This window comes from Chiloscyllium plagiosum, unplaced genomic scaffold (genome assembly GCF_037043375.1).
Source record: "Chiloscyllium plagiosum isolate Xiang-an unplaced genomic scaffold, Cpla_swu_hap1 HiC_scaffold_29, whole genome shotgun sequence".
Classification (NCBI taxonomy): domain Eukaryota; kingdom Metazoa; phylum Chordata; class Chondrichthyes; order Orectolobiformes; family Hemiscylliidae; genus Chiloscyllium; species Chiloscyllium plagiosum.
This window is the reverse complement of record NW_028270167.1, coordinates 9,446,226-9,459,776: the sequence shown is the minus strand read 5'-3', so window position 1 is coordinate 9,459,776 and position 13,551 is coordinate 9,446,226. Positions and strand designations below refer to the sequence as shown.

At 40.5% G+C, this 13,551-nt stretch overlaps 1 protein-coding gene across 2 annotated transcripts in view; it reads left to right on the top strand.

Moving 5' to 3' along the window:
- The window catches only part of bace1 (beta-secretase 1), a 121,829-nt gene extending 116,169 nt beyond the window's left edge, over nucleotides 1-5,660 (top strand). Inside the window, exons 9-10 of one of the 2 annotated variants that reach the window (XR_006309361.2) lie at nucleotides 828-4,050; nucleotides 4,522-5,657. Coding sequence is in view for 1 of the 2 variants with exons in the window: in XM_043676578.2 (XP_043532513.1) it covers nucleotides 828-1,069 (242 nt within the window). In the remaining variant the exon portion in view is untranslated. Of the gene's footprint in view, nucleotides 1-827 lie in introns of both variants that reach the window. The other variant, XM_043676578.2, reaches the window with a different exon arrangement.
- The last annotated feature ends 7,891 nt before the right edge of the window (nucleotides 5,661-13,551 follow it).

Genomic DNA, 13,551 nt, shown 5'->3' with positions numbered 1-13,551 from the left:
CATATCGGAGGTCAGTGATCTGAGATTTGGACGGTTTGTGGTAATGGTCACAGCTCCGTGCTCCCTTCACCAACTCAGCAACTGGGCAAGGCTGGCTATGCATTTAAATTTGACTCATCATATGATGCAGCTTTTGTAGCTAAAATCTAAGTACAGTTCATTCAAAAGGCTTCAGGAGCACTGAATACTCAAAGGAAAATCATCTTAGTTCTCCATTTCTAATTACAATCTTGTGAAAAGAAATTCTACAACAAATTCTACCGCCAGAGCATGAACTGTATTTGCTCAAATTCACTGTGGGTTTATTTAATCAAGGACAGAACAGAAAGAACAGAAAGAAGATTGCAAGACCATTCCAAGAGGATTGGAATTCCGAAATTGGGATGTCTCACTGCAGTTATACAACATCTTGTGGGACTACACCTGGAATATTGTGTGAAGTTTTGGTTTCCCAATTTAAGTAAGGATTTACTTAACTTTGAGGGAGTGCAGCAGAAATTCACTAGGCTGATACCGGGGATGGGAACTCTATGTATGAGAAGAATATGGCTTTTGCAATATGCTGCACCCAGATTCCATTTAAATACTCCTTGCAACAGAATTCCAACATTGATATTTGGGTTGGGTTGGATCAGCTGGGATCCTCTCTTTAGAAATAGCAAACGAAGATCTCAGGCAAGCAGATCTGCTTTTCATTGAAGTGAAGTTCCTGATACCAGGACAAAGGAGAGTGGTAGAGATTAGAATAACCAGCAAATCGTACAGGTTTCTCATTGACACCCCTGCTGCCTGGCCTCAGGGACTAATGTTGTCTCCTTTGCTTTCAGTGCACGATGAGTTTCGGTCAGCCATGGTAGAGGGTCCCTTCTTTAGCACAAACATGGAGGACTGTGGCTACAACATTCCCCAGACAGATGAGTCTACACTGATGACAATTGCCTACGTGATGGCAGCCATCTGCGCTCTCTTCATGCTGCCCCTGTGCCTCATGGTCTTTCAGTGGCGCTGTTTCCGTTGCCTTCGACGTGATCATGATGACTTTGCAGACGACATATCGCTGCTGAAGTGAATGAAGAGAAACTATTCAAAATGGAAGAATACTCTCCCCCTCCTTTTTAAACTAAGAAACAGCTTACAGTGATGGATAGAACAGCAGGTGTTCAAGAATCGAGAGCGAGAGTTATGGCTGGTTTGAGGTTCACAACTATTGTAGTGTAGACAAAATTACTTCCTCCCCATCCCCCAGTGTACAGGCCCTTCCATATTGTATTATCTTTTGGTCAGATCATTTCCTTGAACTGTGACGGAATATCCACTGGGCAAACTAACAGCCTAGAGATAGTGATGTTCGAGAATTGAGTAACTCAACAAGGTACACAAACTCCTCCCCGCAAGAGATATCAACTTACTGAAAGAAGTCCATTGAGTATTTCCAAAAGGAAACTGTAAATATTAGCCACAGAGAAATATTTTTTATTTGACAGATTCATCACCTTGGATCATAATCACCCTAATTCCATGGTATCTTCTACTGGACCAATGGGAAATATGTGAGCTGTGGAAATGGTTGTTCATGATGTCTGCTTGATTTTTATTGATCTCTAGCCTGTGCAGCCCAAAAATGGCCATTCGCTCCTATAAATTGAGTGCAATACAATTTTACACTACCAGCGCATCAACACTACCTTACAGATATCATTTATAATGTGTAGTGTTTACATTTATGTGTAAATGTCCAGAAATATATGCATTACAGTGAGTTGCATTACATTTATTGGGCAACATTGAACTATAGTGGCATTGCAATGACTAAACAATGCATTTTTGTTTTCTTTCCCTCCTGAAGATCATGAATTCTCTTGCAATTACTTTTTAATGGGTACCGGCCACACTCAGTAGTTGTCTTAAATGGTAATTTATCAAATGCAACCCAAATAATATACATCAGTGGGTCCATGGATCTCCATGGTAGATGATGCAGCCATTAACACATGAGGCACTTCTCCACAGAGGGCATGGATAATGATCAATATTGGGAGCTGAGACCATTATGGCCAAGTATACTGTTATCCACTGCTATTCATAATGAAATCAGGTCGCTCAGCACACAGACTGGAGACTGAACTTGGGAATTCCTGGCTTGTATATTTGTATGTGTGTCATTTATTCAGTATCTTGATCAAAATGCCACTGAGAGGAACCTCAGCCAATGTTACATGACAACTACAACCCAATTGCCTTATAGAGCTGTTCCTGAGATAGCCCCGCTGTGGTCACTCTTGTAAATTTGATGGTGATTTAATAGCAGCGCTTCAACTTGGAACCGGAAAACTAAAGCAAACCTTTGTCTGTACGAGGCTCAAAGGGGCAACGAGCCAATTCCTGCTCTTTGTTCCTATGTCCCAATCTCTAAAACCAGTAATATTTGGTTAATCTTTAGTACATGAAAGTAAATTTGTCATAGTCCCAGAGGTCAATATGGCTGCTGTCTCACCAGAGAGAGACATTAATTCACTAACACCTAACCTGATTAGGCAACACTCGTCTGTCAATTTGTCAAATCCTTTCATCATACATAACCATATCAAACAGCTGGTGGGTGACAGAATTAAAGAAGGCCACACTTTTTGTTCAAGTCTCACCTATTCAAAACTGTGATAGATTCAAGTTTTAATAGTATCCCTATCATGCTTCTGCAAAGTTGCCCCACTGTTCACATAGTTTCACCCAGGTGTTCATATCTGGATATTTCAGCATAAGTGTTCAGAAATGTTATATGCAGTTATTGACAAAAGACATTCAAAGCAAGCAACTGAGGTAATTCTTGGGTAAAGCTAGTTGAGACATTAAGACTGTGATATTATAATGCCAGGTGGTCTGCAATAAGGTATTTTGTGAATCACAACCTGAAGGAAACTAGATAGTAGTTGTTACTCTTCTGGGATGTGGTCAAGGGACACAAAGTAGTTGAAGGAAGGATCCCTGCCCTGGCTGAGGGGCTTACAGCTCAGAGACTTAGTCTCAGAATATGGGCAAAACATGTCGAATTTAGAAAGAGGGAGAATTTCTTCACTCATAGGTAGTGGTGCTGAAATCTTTGGAATTCCCACCACCAGAGGGCTGTGGAGATTCAGCTGTTGAGTATGTTTCTTACTGAATTTCATAGGTTTCAACATTTAAAAAACATCAAGCCAAACGCCAGTGGGAAAAAATGGTGTTGATGATCAGCCACAATCTTATTAAATTGACAGTAGGAACTCAAAGGGCTGAATGGTCTACTCTTCCTCCTATTTCTTAATTTAGTCACTTGGTAGGATAGAACTTGTGTATTGCTAAAAACAAAAGACATGGTTTTGATACCCTCGTCAAGATAATTCACAAGAAATGCCAACTGAAAGGGAAAAGTGCATTTATATTGTCTGAAAGGAGAGTGTTGATTGGTTAGCAAGTGGACTCTGATAGGTACCAGTGTTGCCACAAAGGATGCACCAGTTTGTGATGATTGACTATTAACTGTTAAGGTTTGTTTAAATTTGATTCAGGCAGATTGACTGCGTTTGGTCAAGGCATTGCCCTGACAATTGAACCAGAAAATGGCTGTCACTTACTTTGTTCAGTTGAAAAAGGAGAAGTTTGTGTACAAGATTTTTTTTGGCTGCAAAGACGAGAACTTTCAGTACACAGAAGTACATTAATTTATAATTATCAGTCAAACTCACAATGTGGGCACTGGAGCATACTGGAAGCTCTGTAGTGTGCCCACAGAAAGAACTTGTACATACACACTGTCTGGTTAAATTTAACAAAAACATTTAACAGCCATTCTCTTGTTCATTTCCCAGAGCAATATCCTGACTGATCAGAGTCAAGAATGTGTTGCTGGGAAAGCACAGCATGTCAAGCAGCATCTGAGGAGCAGGAGAATCAGCGTTTCGGGCATAAATCCTTCATCAGGAATGTCCGAAACGTCGATTCTGTCTTTTGAAATTCTGGTCTTTGCGGACAAAAAAAAATCTTGTGCACAATCTTCTCCTTTTTCAACTCAACAAAGTAAGTGACAGCCATTTTCTGGTTCAATTGTCAGGGCAATGCCTTGACCAATCGCAGTCAATCTGCCTGAATCAAATTTAAATAAACCTTGACAGTTAATAGTCAATCATCACAATCAGGGCTTATGCCCAAAACATAGGCGGCACGGTGGCACAGTGGTTAGCACTGCTGCTTCACAGCGCCAGAGACCAGGGTTCAATTCCCGCCTCTGGCGACTCTCTGTGTGGAGTTTGCACATTCTCCCCGTGTCTGCGTGGGTTTCCTCCGGGTGCTCCGGTTTCCTCCCACAGTCCAAAAAATGTGCAGGTCAGGTGAATTGGCCATGCTCAATTGACCATAGTGTTAGGTGAAGAGATAAATGTAGAGGAATGGGTCTGGGTGGGTTGCGTTCGGCGGGTCAGTGTGGACTTGTTGGGCCGAAGGGCCTGTTTCCACACTGTAAGTAATCTAATTGATTCTCCTGCTCCACAGATGCTGCCTGGCCTGCTGCGCTTTCCTAGCAACACACTCTCGACACTGATCTCCAGCATCTGCAGTCCTCACTTTCTCCTAATCAGAGTCAACCTGCCTGGTCTAAAATTTAAACAAAGCCTGACAGTTAACTGTTTTAATTGTTAATAGTACATTCTCTGGCAATACCTGTACCAATCAGAGTCCACTTGTCAATTAATGAATTATCTTCTCATACAGTATAAGTGTTGTTTTTCCTTTAAATTGTTATACTTGGATGAGTACAAGATAGAAAGAAATTGGTAAAATATGTATTTTTTTTCAGCAATTTGTTATTTCCTCAAATTCTTATGGTCTTATGCTACTGGCTGAGGGCAGCACAGAAAGTCTGAACAGTATCATGATGGGGGGGGAGGGAAGGAAATAGTGAAAGGAGATAAATCTGACTGAGAGAAAAGACCAGAATTCGAGAAGTGAAGGACTGCGAGAAAGGGTGGGGAAACTATGAGGTTGGTAAAGGGAGAGATTGGTTCAGCTTCCAGAAAGAATCAGAGAACGTTTGAGGTACAGTCACTTTGGCAGCAACACAAAGAGACTGTTTTAGGTGACCCTGTGAGAGGATGTACCGGACACAGCTTTAATGGGAAGGAATCAAAGTCACAATGGGAGAGGGAAACATAGAGTAATTGAATGGTGACAAAGCAGGGACAGAGAAAGAAAATAACAGGATCACATTGGGAGGGACTGGGTGCTTGACGCAGTAACATTGCTCCGCTAGACATCTGGGAAAAGCAAATCAATTCTTTTTAGGCAGACAACATACAACAGAGTCACTGACAACATTCCTGGCAGTTAGACAAAGAAATTAGCTTTTTTTCTGAGGAGAGGCAATGGCCTAGTGGTATTCTTTTTTAGATTAGATCCCCTACAGGATGGAAACAGGCCCTTCGACCCAGCAAGCCTACACCGATCCTCCGAAGAGTAACCCACCCAGACCCATTTCCCTCTGATTAATGCACTTAACACCAAGGGCAATTTAACATGGCCAATTCACCTGACCTGCACATCTTTAGACTGTGGGAGGAAACCGGAGCACCCGGAGGGAACCCACGCAGACACGGGGAGAATGAGCAAACTCCACACAGTCAGTCACCTGAGGCGGGAATTGAACCCGGGTCTCCGGCGCTGTGAGGCAGCAGTGCTAACCACTGTGCCATCGTGCCACCCCAATTATCACTGGACTATTAACCCAGAAACCCAGGGAGTGTTCTGGGGACCTGGGTTTGAATCCCCCACAGCTGGTTGTGGACTTTGAATTCAATAAATATCTCGAGCTGAGAGTCTAATGATGACCTTGAGTCGATTGTTGGGAAAGTCCATCAGGTTTACTAATGTACTTCAGGGAAGGAAACGCCATCTTTATCTGGTCTGGCTAACATCTGATTCCAGAACCATAGCTCTTAACTGTCCTCTGGGATGGGCAATCAATGCTGATTTACCCAGTGGTGCCCTCAGCCCATGAATGAATTAAAAAATTCAATAATGTAGGGACAAATATCAATCAAGAGAACGTTTGTTCTCCGAGTCTGCATCTGTCACAATGTAAATATCACACCTCAAAGTGTCCAAATTATTTAAAAAGAAATATTCAAAACGAAAGATAAAACCAGACATTTCCAGTGAGTTTTATTGCCTCTTATAGCATGGCCATTCTTTGAAGGAGAGAAAGTGAGGGTTGCAGATGCTGGAGATCAGAGCTGAAAATGTGTTGCTGGAAAAGCGCAGCAGGTCAGGCAGCATCCAAGGAACAGGAGAATCGATGTTTCGGGCATAAGCCCTTCTTCAGGAATTCCTGAAGATTCCTGAAGAAGGGCTTATGCCCGAAACGTCGATTCTCCTGTTCCTTGGATGCTGCCTGACCTGCTGCGCTTTTCCATTCTTTGAAGGAAGAAGGCAGTCCATTGATACACAACTATCAGCCTCTGGTAACCCCCACAGCAATGGGCCTCTGCGATCTTCAGAATGTCCTTAATTGCATTGCTCCCCCTGTAAATAATATTGCAATTAATGGAGCCAGTCCAGGTTAAACAATGCCCAGTTTTAGCTGTGGTTTGGAGGTGTCGGTGTTGGACTGGGGTGTACCAAGTTAAAAATCACACAACACCAGGTTATAGTCCAACAGATTTAATTGGAAGCACTAACTTTCGGAGCGCTGCTCCTTTATCAGGTGGCTGTGGAGTCCACAATGAAAGAGCAGCACTCCGAAAGCTAGTGCTTCCAAATAAATCAGTTTTAGCTGCTAAACATCACAGTAGATGACAGTGAATCCAGATAATACGTGAGCAATTCTACAGGAGATCAGCAGTATCATTTTTTAAAAATAGCAACAAGTCTGCTCCACCCACCCAGATGGATTTATGATTCTGTTTTATTCTGGAAATTTAGGTTCATCAAGCTCTAAAGTCTCTGACATTGACCTGAGGGAGATTGTAAACACTGGTCTGATTACTAACCTAGTTAACCAAACCGTAGGTGCACACTTGAGAAATAATTAAACCTATGAACGGACTATGAATACGAATTATTTTTCAATGGAATTTTGCCCTCCTTCTGTTGAGCTATTTTGCCCAATGGAATTGATCAGAATTTACAGACAATCTATGTTAAAATGATGCCCTAATTATATCTGTGTCACAGTTTGACATCAGTTCTGATATAAAGAATATGAATTTGAAGTCGTCCTCTACTCAGTTATTGCAATTAGTGTAGAACACTGTGCCAAGACTGTGCCTACAGTTATTTTGCTTGTAATCTTTAATGACATGATTTTCTCATGATCCAATATTGATTGATAATGTGAAATGATTGAATTGTGTCCAATTTGTACTCTTGACCTTATTGTCATTTTGCAAAGTTCCTGATCTTCCAGTCTAGATGAACAAAATAACAACATTTGCAAGATTAGTTAATTCCAACTCTGATATTCATGCGGGTATCTGTAAATGTTAATGCACAGTGATATATCATTACAAGAATATTGTTGCATGGTTGGTGCAGATTAGTGCCAGACTCTGTAAATTCAGGTACATGAATTCAGAACTCCTTGTGAATACTAATAAGGTACATGTGCCCATTTTGTTAAAGTGATTTCAGGAAAGTCAAAATCCAATTCTGAAGAGGAAAATACAGGACACGGCTGAGTAATTTGGCAATCTCACTCACTTGTATTATGAGAATCGTTACTGTCAGATAAATATATAGACTGTAGGGAAACGATGCTTAAAATAAATTGCAATTAAGGCACATGTTGGGGAGACTTAACCCGTATTCATGCATGAAAATACTGTCCTGCACAGAGTCTTTGACAGGCCAACTTACCACTGGGTCATCACGATCAAATATAATGCTCACTTCATCTACTGTTCAAAATGCACAGTAAATGTTACTGGAAATGTAGTCAAGACTGAAAAGCCATTGAAACACACTGCAGCTGAAATTAGCAAACTCTGAATAGACCAGGGATTGATCATAAAACAGAACAAAGAACTGCCGATGCCGGAAATCTGAAATGAAAGCAGACATTGATGGAGAAACTCAACAGGTTCGGCAGCACCTTTGCAGAGAAAGCAGAGTTAACGTTTCGGATCCTGTGACTCTGTTTTCTCTCCAGGTATTAATCATGGTAGCATCTTGCTTTGTATGCTTTGACATCACACTCAGGACACAACTTACTATCAAAGGTGCTCCTCAGAGAAATTATTATTAAACTGCAATCCAATTTGCAAGGCTTTAATCCTATTATCAGTGTCTCTGCAAGAAGCTGTACTCATACGATGCACGTAGCGGTGAGCATTTGTGGACAGAATACTTCAATTTGAAAGAACAGCCGGGGTCAACTCTACATTTAAGCATTGAAATGACAGCAGTTTAATCAAGAATAGATATTCTCAGTCTAATTTGCCAACAGCTGCGTCACCTGGCTGGTGGCCTATAATTTGGGAAATAAACACTTCTGCTCTCTCTATGGTTAGAAGTTACAGAGCTGAAATAACAAAATATCAAGATGAACTTTCAGGCACTAAACAATGGTGCAGTGATGGACTGAACCACAGCAATAGTGCAGTCACAGTCCAGTTACGTTTCATATCATTCCGAGGAGCAACAACAAATCGGCAACTTCGGACTTACTTCTGGCTGTGGCGTATCTTGGCCATTTGTAGCAGAATGTGAAACATCCTTCTTTCTTCAACTAGGTGATAAAATCATTTATAGAAAATTACTTTCTTTTGAGATTGTCAGAAAATGTGGAAATTGGAATAATTTTAAAGGGCTGTTGAGATATACAATTCCCTAAGAAATACTGGTGGAAGAAGGATCTGTAATAGCTTTTATATGAGATGTGGATAAATATTTGACATTTCATTTTAACAAAGTATAAAATAGGGATTTTTAGAGGGTTAGCATCGGCTTAATGATCAAGTGGTCTCCTGTTATAAGATTCCAATTCTAATGCATGCATTAAACTTCATTTTAATTAATATTGTGTGGTACTGACAGCAAAAGAACAGGATGTTTGACCTAATGAGTCCATGTTTGTGTTACACAAGATCCTCATGATTTTTCAATTAACCTTTTTGTCATTATCTTCCTGTTCTTTTTCCTTCATGGTATTCTAACTTCCCTGAAATACATCCATGTCATTCACCTGATATACTCCTGTGTTAGTGAGTTCCATTCTCTGGGTAAACAGGATTCCCCTAAGTCCCCAGTTTATTAGTGACCATCTTGTGTTTATGACCACTAGTTGGATGGTCTCCCCTGAAAATGGAACTGCCTTTTGAACATCTTAAAGACTTTTATCAAGTCACTCCTCAATTCTCTCTCTCCTAAAGTAAATTATCCAAACCTGTTCAGCTTTGCCTCACAGGTATATTCCTGCCTCACAGCGCCAGAGATCTGGGTTCGATTCCAGCCTTGGTCCACTGTCTGTGTGGGGTTTGCATATTCTCCCTGTGTCTTTGTGGGTTTACTTAGGGTGCTCTGGTTTCTGCCCACAGTCCAAAGATGTGCAAGTGGATTGGCCATGATAAATTGCCCTTAGTGTCTAGTGCAGGCTAGTCATGCAAAATGCAGGGTTATAGGAATGGGTAAAGGGATGGGACTGGCTGGGATGCTCTTCTGAGGGTATGTGTCAACTTGATGAACTGAATGGCCTGTTTCCACACTGTAGGGATTCTATGATGATAACCCTTCAGTTCTGGTATTATCCTTTCTTTTTGTAGAATCCTAAGTGTCTCTGTGTGATTTATTGATAGTCGGCAGTGGGACTGTTCGTATTTCTTGAAGTGTGGTCAGTGTTCGATACAATTTAAATATGTTCCCTACTTTTCATTTCTCTTCATACAGTAAAATTCTCCTGCCCCGACAACATACATACACTGTTTTGGTATCTGTACCACAACTCCTCTCTTTAGCCAGATCTGTCTTCTTTCCCCCATTTAGACCTTTATTCTCTATTAAGCATTTACCTTCCTTCTGGTTCCCATTAAAATGTCCCCACTCACACTTAATTATATTGAACAGTCACAATCAGTGTTTTAACAAATGAAGTAGAAATCACAGCATTGTCTTTTCCTTACCACAACATCTAAAAATGTATGTGAACTATTTTTTTATCAAAGTTTGGTTAGACTTCCCCTAGTGATGTGACTGATTAAATTATTATGTGTTGTACCATACAGAAGAGTGAAATTTGTTGCTGGGTTAACACTGCATCTTGGTGGAAGTAGGGCTACAGTAAGTCTCAGGATCCTTGATTGATGCTGGGGAAAGTTTAGCTGAAGTACCTAGATAGCACGTGGTTGTAAGTATGTGACAAGAATTGGTTTGGCTTCTTCCATTCATTCTCTTGTTTGACACTGCTGTCTACAATCCTCACAAAAGCCCATGTATCACTTCAGAACCGTGTTGAGAGCAGTCTAAGTCTGACTCACATGGAAGCACACTCCAGCCAGGAGTAAACATCAACAGGTAACGAGGGGAGAGGAGTAAGTTTGCAGATAACAAAAATCCAGTTACTAAAGTAACTTTGCTTTTGTAGGGAAAATTGTATGGAATAGCAGAGTATATTCTCAAGACACTAATTAAGATCTCAGGATATCACAGGTATGATTTGCTCAATAGACATAACCAAATTAGTGTAATTGCAAATGATCAGAGAGCACAATATGATCCCCAAAATATGGATGTTTTTTTTAAAAAACTAGGAAAATTCAGGATTAAATTGAATATTAATGAAATAAACACAGAATTTGTCTTGTGCAGTCACAGAGAAAGAATTGCTCAGGCATTTTGAAATCTGTGATATTAGGATATTAATCATAAAAATAATGGACTAGTCACATTATATGCTATTAGTAACAAAAGCCTTTAAATGTAACTCTTTTTATCATCAAAGATATAATTAACCTGCTCAAAATAAATGGATTGATGTTGTGGATCAACTAACAGACAGAGGAATTTCATATGTTTGGTTGCTAATATTTATCAGTGGGACTTCAACCCCATAGTTAACAGGATCTGCTCTGAAGATCACTTCATAAAATTCTGCACTTCATGTCTTTGTGACCAAGATGTTTAGTGTATGTGAAGAAGAGATAACTGAAACACACGTTGTTTCATTCACTCCAATGTCTTGCTTGAGCCAAGTGTTGAATTGAAAAGCTGTTGCTACAATAGTTAAAGTCTTCATTTCAGCAGCAGGTACACAGCTGTTTCACTGGCCAACTGCCATACATCAAGCAGAGCACGTGAGGAGATGTCTCCTTACTTCTGTTCCTGATGTGGCTTCCTGCCTAGCCATATTTGTAATGGAAAGGAAACAAAGGACTTATTTTTTTGTCGCACCTTCCACAACATCACAAAGTGCTTTATGGGCACAGAGGTACTTTAGAGGTCATTATTATAATGAAAGAAATGCAGCAAGCTCCCACAAATGGAAATGTGATAATGACCAGATAACTTGTTTTTCCCAATGACTGAGGGAGTAACTATTGACCAGAACAACTTGAAGAACTCCCTTTTTATTCATGATTCACTTAATGGGACCCTGGTTTAATATCTCATCTGAGAGATGGTATCTGTGACAATGTAGCACAAGTTGGCACGGTGACACAGTGGTGGTTGGCACGGTGGCACAGTGGTGGTTGGCACGGTGGCACAGTGGTTAGCACTGCTGCCTCACAGCGCCAGAGACCCGGGTTCAATTCCCGACTCGGGCGACTGACTGTGTGGAGTTTGCACATTCTCCCCGTGTCTGCGTGGGTTTCCTCCGGGTGCTCCGGTTTCCTCCCACAATCCAAAGATGTGCAGGTCAGGTGAATTGGCCATGCTAAATTGCCCATAGTGTTAGGTAAAGGAGTAAATGTAGGGGAATGGGTGGGTTGCGCTTCGGCGGGTTGGTGTGGACTTGTTGGGACGAAGGGCCTGTTTCCACACTGTAAGTAATCTAATCTAAAGTTCTTCAGTGATGAGTTACACCTCCAATCTCCTGATTCTAAAGTGACAGTATTACCACTGAACCATAGCAGACATCAATAAACAAGCTTGCTTATCAAGGATGAAGAAACAAACATGGAGGGACTAGAAATACTTCAGGAAAAAGTGAAAACAACATTATAATTTGAGAATAGAAACGATCCCATAAAGTAGAAACTTTTCTCTTGCAGGAAGCCCTCTGTTAATATAGTTTACACGTACTCAGAAATATTTACTCAATCGAAAATAGAGATTGATATGCTGATATTATTTTGCAATACACATTTATTTTACATTAATGTTATGTATTCATGCAGTATGTAATTACTTAGAAAAATATGTGCCTGTCCTTGAAAGATCTGATGGTTGGAATTTTACAGATTATGCACTTTGTGCATCTTTCTTTTGGAAGAACTGTTCAATTGACAACTTCTAGTTCCAGTGCAGAGCAACAAGAGGCATGGCACCTCTGGAATAGACTCTTAAATGCGAAGAGCGTTCATGTGTCTGCCAAAATGGTCATTATCAGCATGCAGTACGGCAGCCATATTGTCAAAGCTGCTGAATATAGATAGTCATTTGCTGGTGCAAAGCTTGAGAATCGCTGAAGAAAAGATATGTTTTCTCATCCAGACACACTACAAGAAATCCAAATATAAAGAGAAAACAATCTTTTTTGTCCTATATGAGAAGGGAACGCTGATTGGTGTAAAGCTGCTGTTACCTTGACATTGGAACCTCTTGTGAATTATCCTGATGTGTCCAAAATCAATAGCCTTGACAAAATGAGTCTCTTTTCAGCAAAACTATGTTTGATTGTAAAGGTGCAAGATATTTATTTTTGTGAAACAGGTTATCGTGCAAGATGGTTAACCAGGAAGTGTACAACCATATGTAGATCAATCTAGGTGCAGAGACACAGTCCCTGCTCTGAAAAAACATTTGGCTTTCCACAAAAAATTCCAGCACCTTCGGTGGTTGTAGAGATCATGGAGATGTACAGCTCAGAAACAGACCCTTCAGTCCAATTCACCCATGCTGGCCAGATGTTCTAAATTGATCTAGTCTCATTTGTCAGCATTTGGCCCATATCCATCTAAACCCTTCCTAGCCATGTACTCAATTTTAACAAATTCACAACCTACTATATGTGGGATTTTGAATTCTCAGGTTTTGGACTGAGAATGTATTTATCGTCATCAATAATCCATGTCTCTGATGATGTCCCTTTATGGATATGTGGTAAACAGAAGCATTTTTAAAAATGACCTTTCTTATGTACTATCTGAAAGCTTTTGAAAAATGAAGTGGAGCTGTTGTCCTCTTGTACATATGTGTAAGGCCAGAATACAATTTCTAGGCAGGGACAGTTTGCTGTACAATGTGAGTGTTTCTGATTGCGCAGTTGTGAACTGTGCTATGCAGTTACTCATCTCAGACATAGATTCAATATCAACACCCTACACCTTTATCATTTTGACCTTTTGTTTTGCAATATTTAACATGTTTAAATGC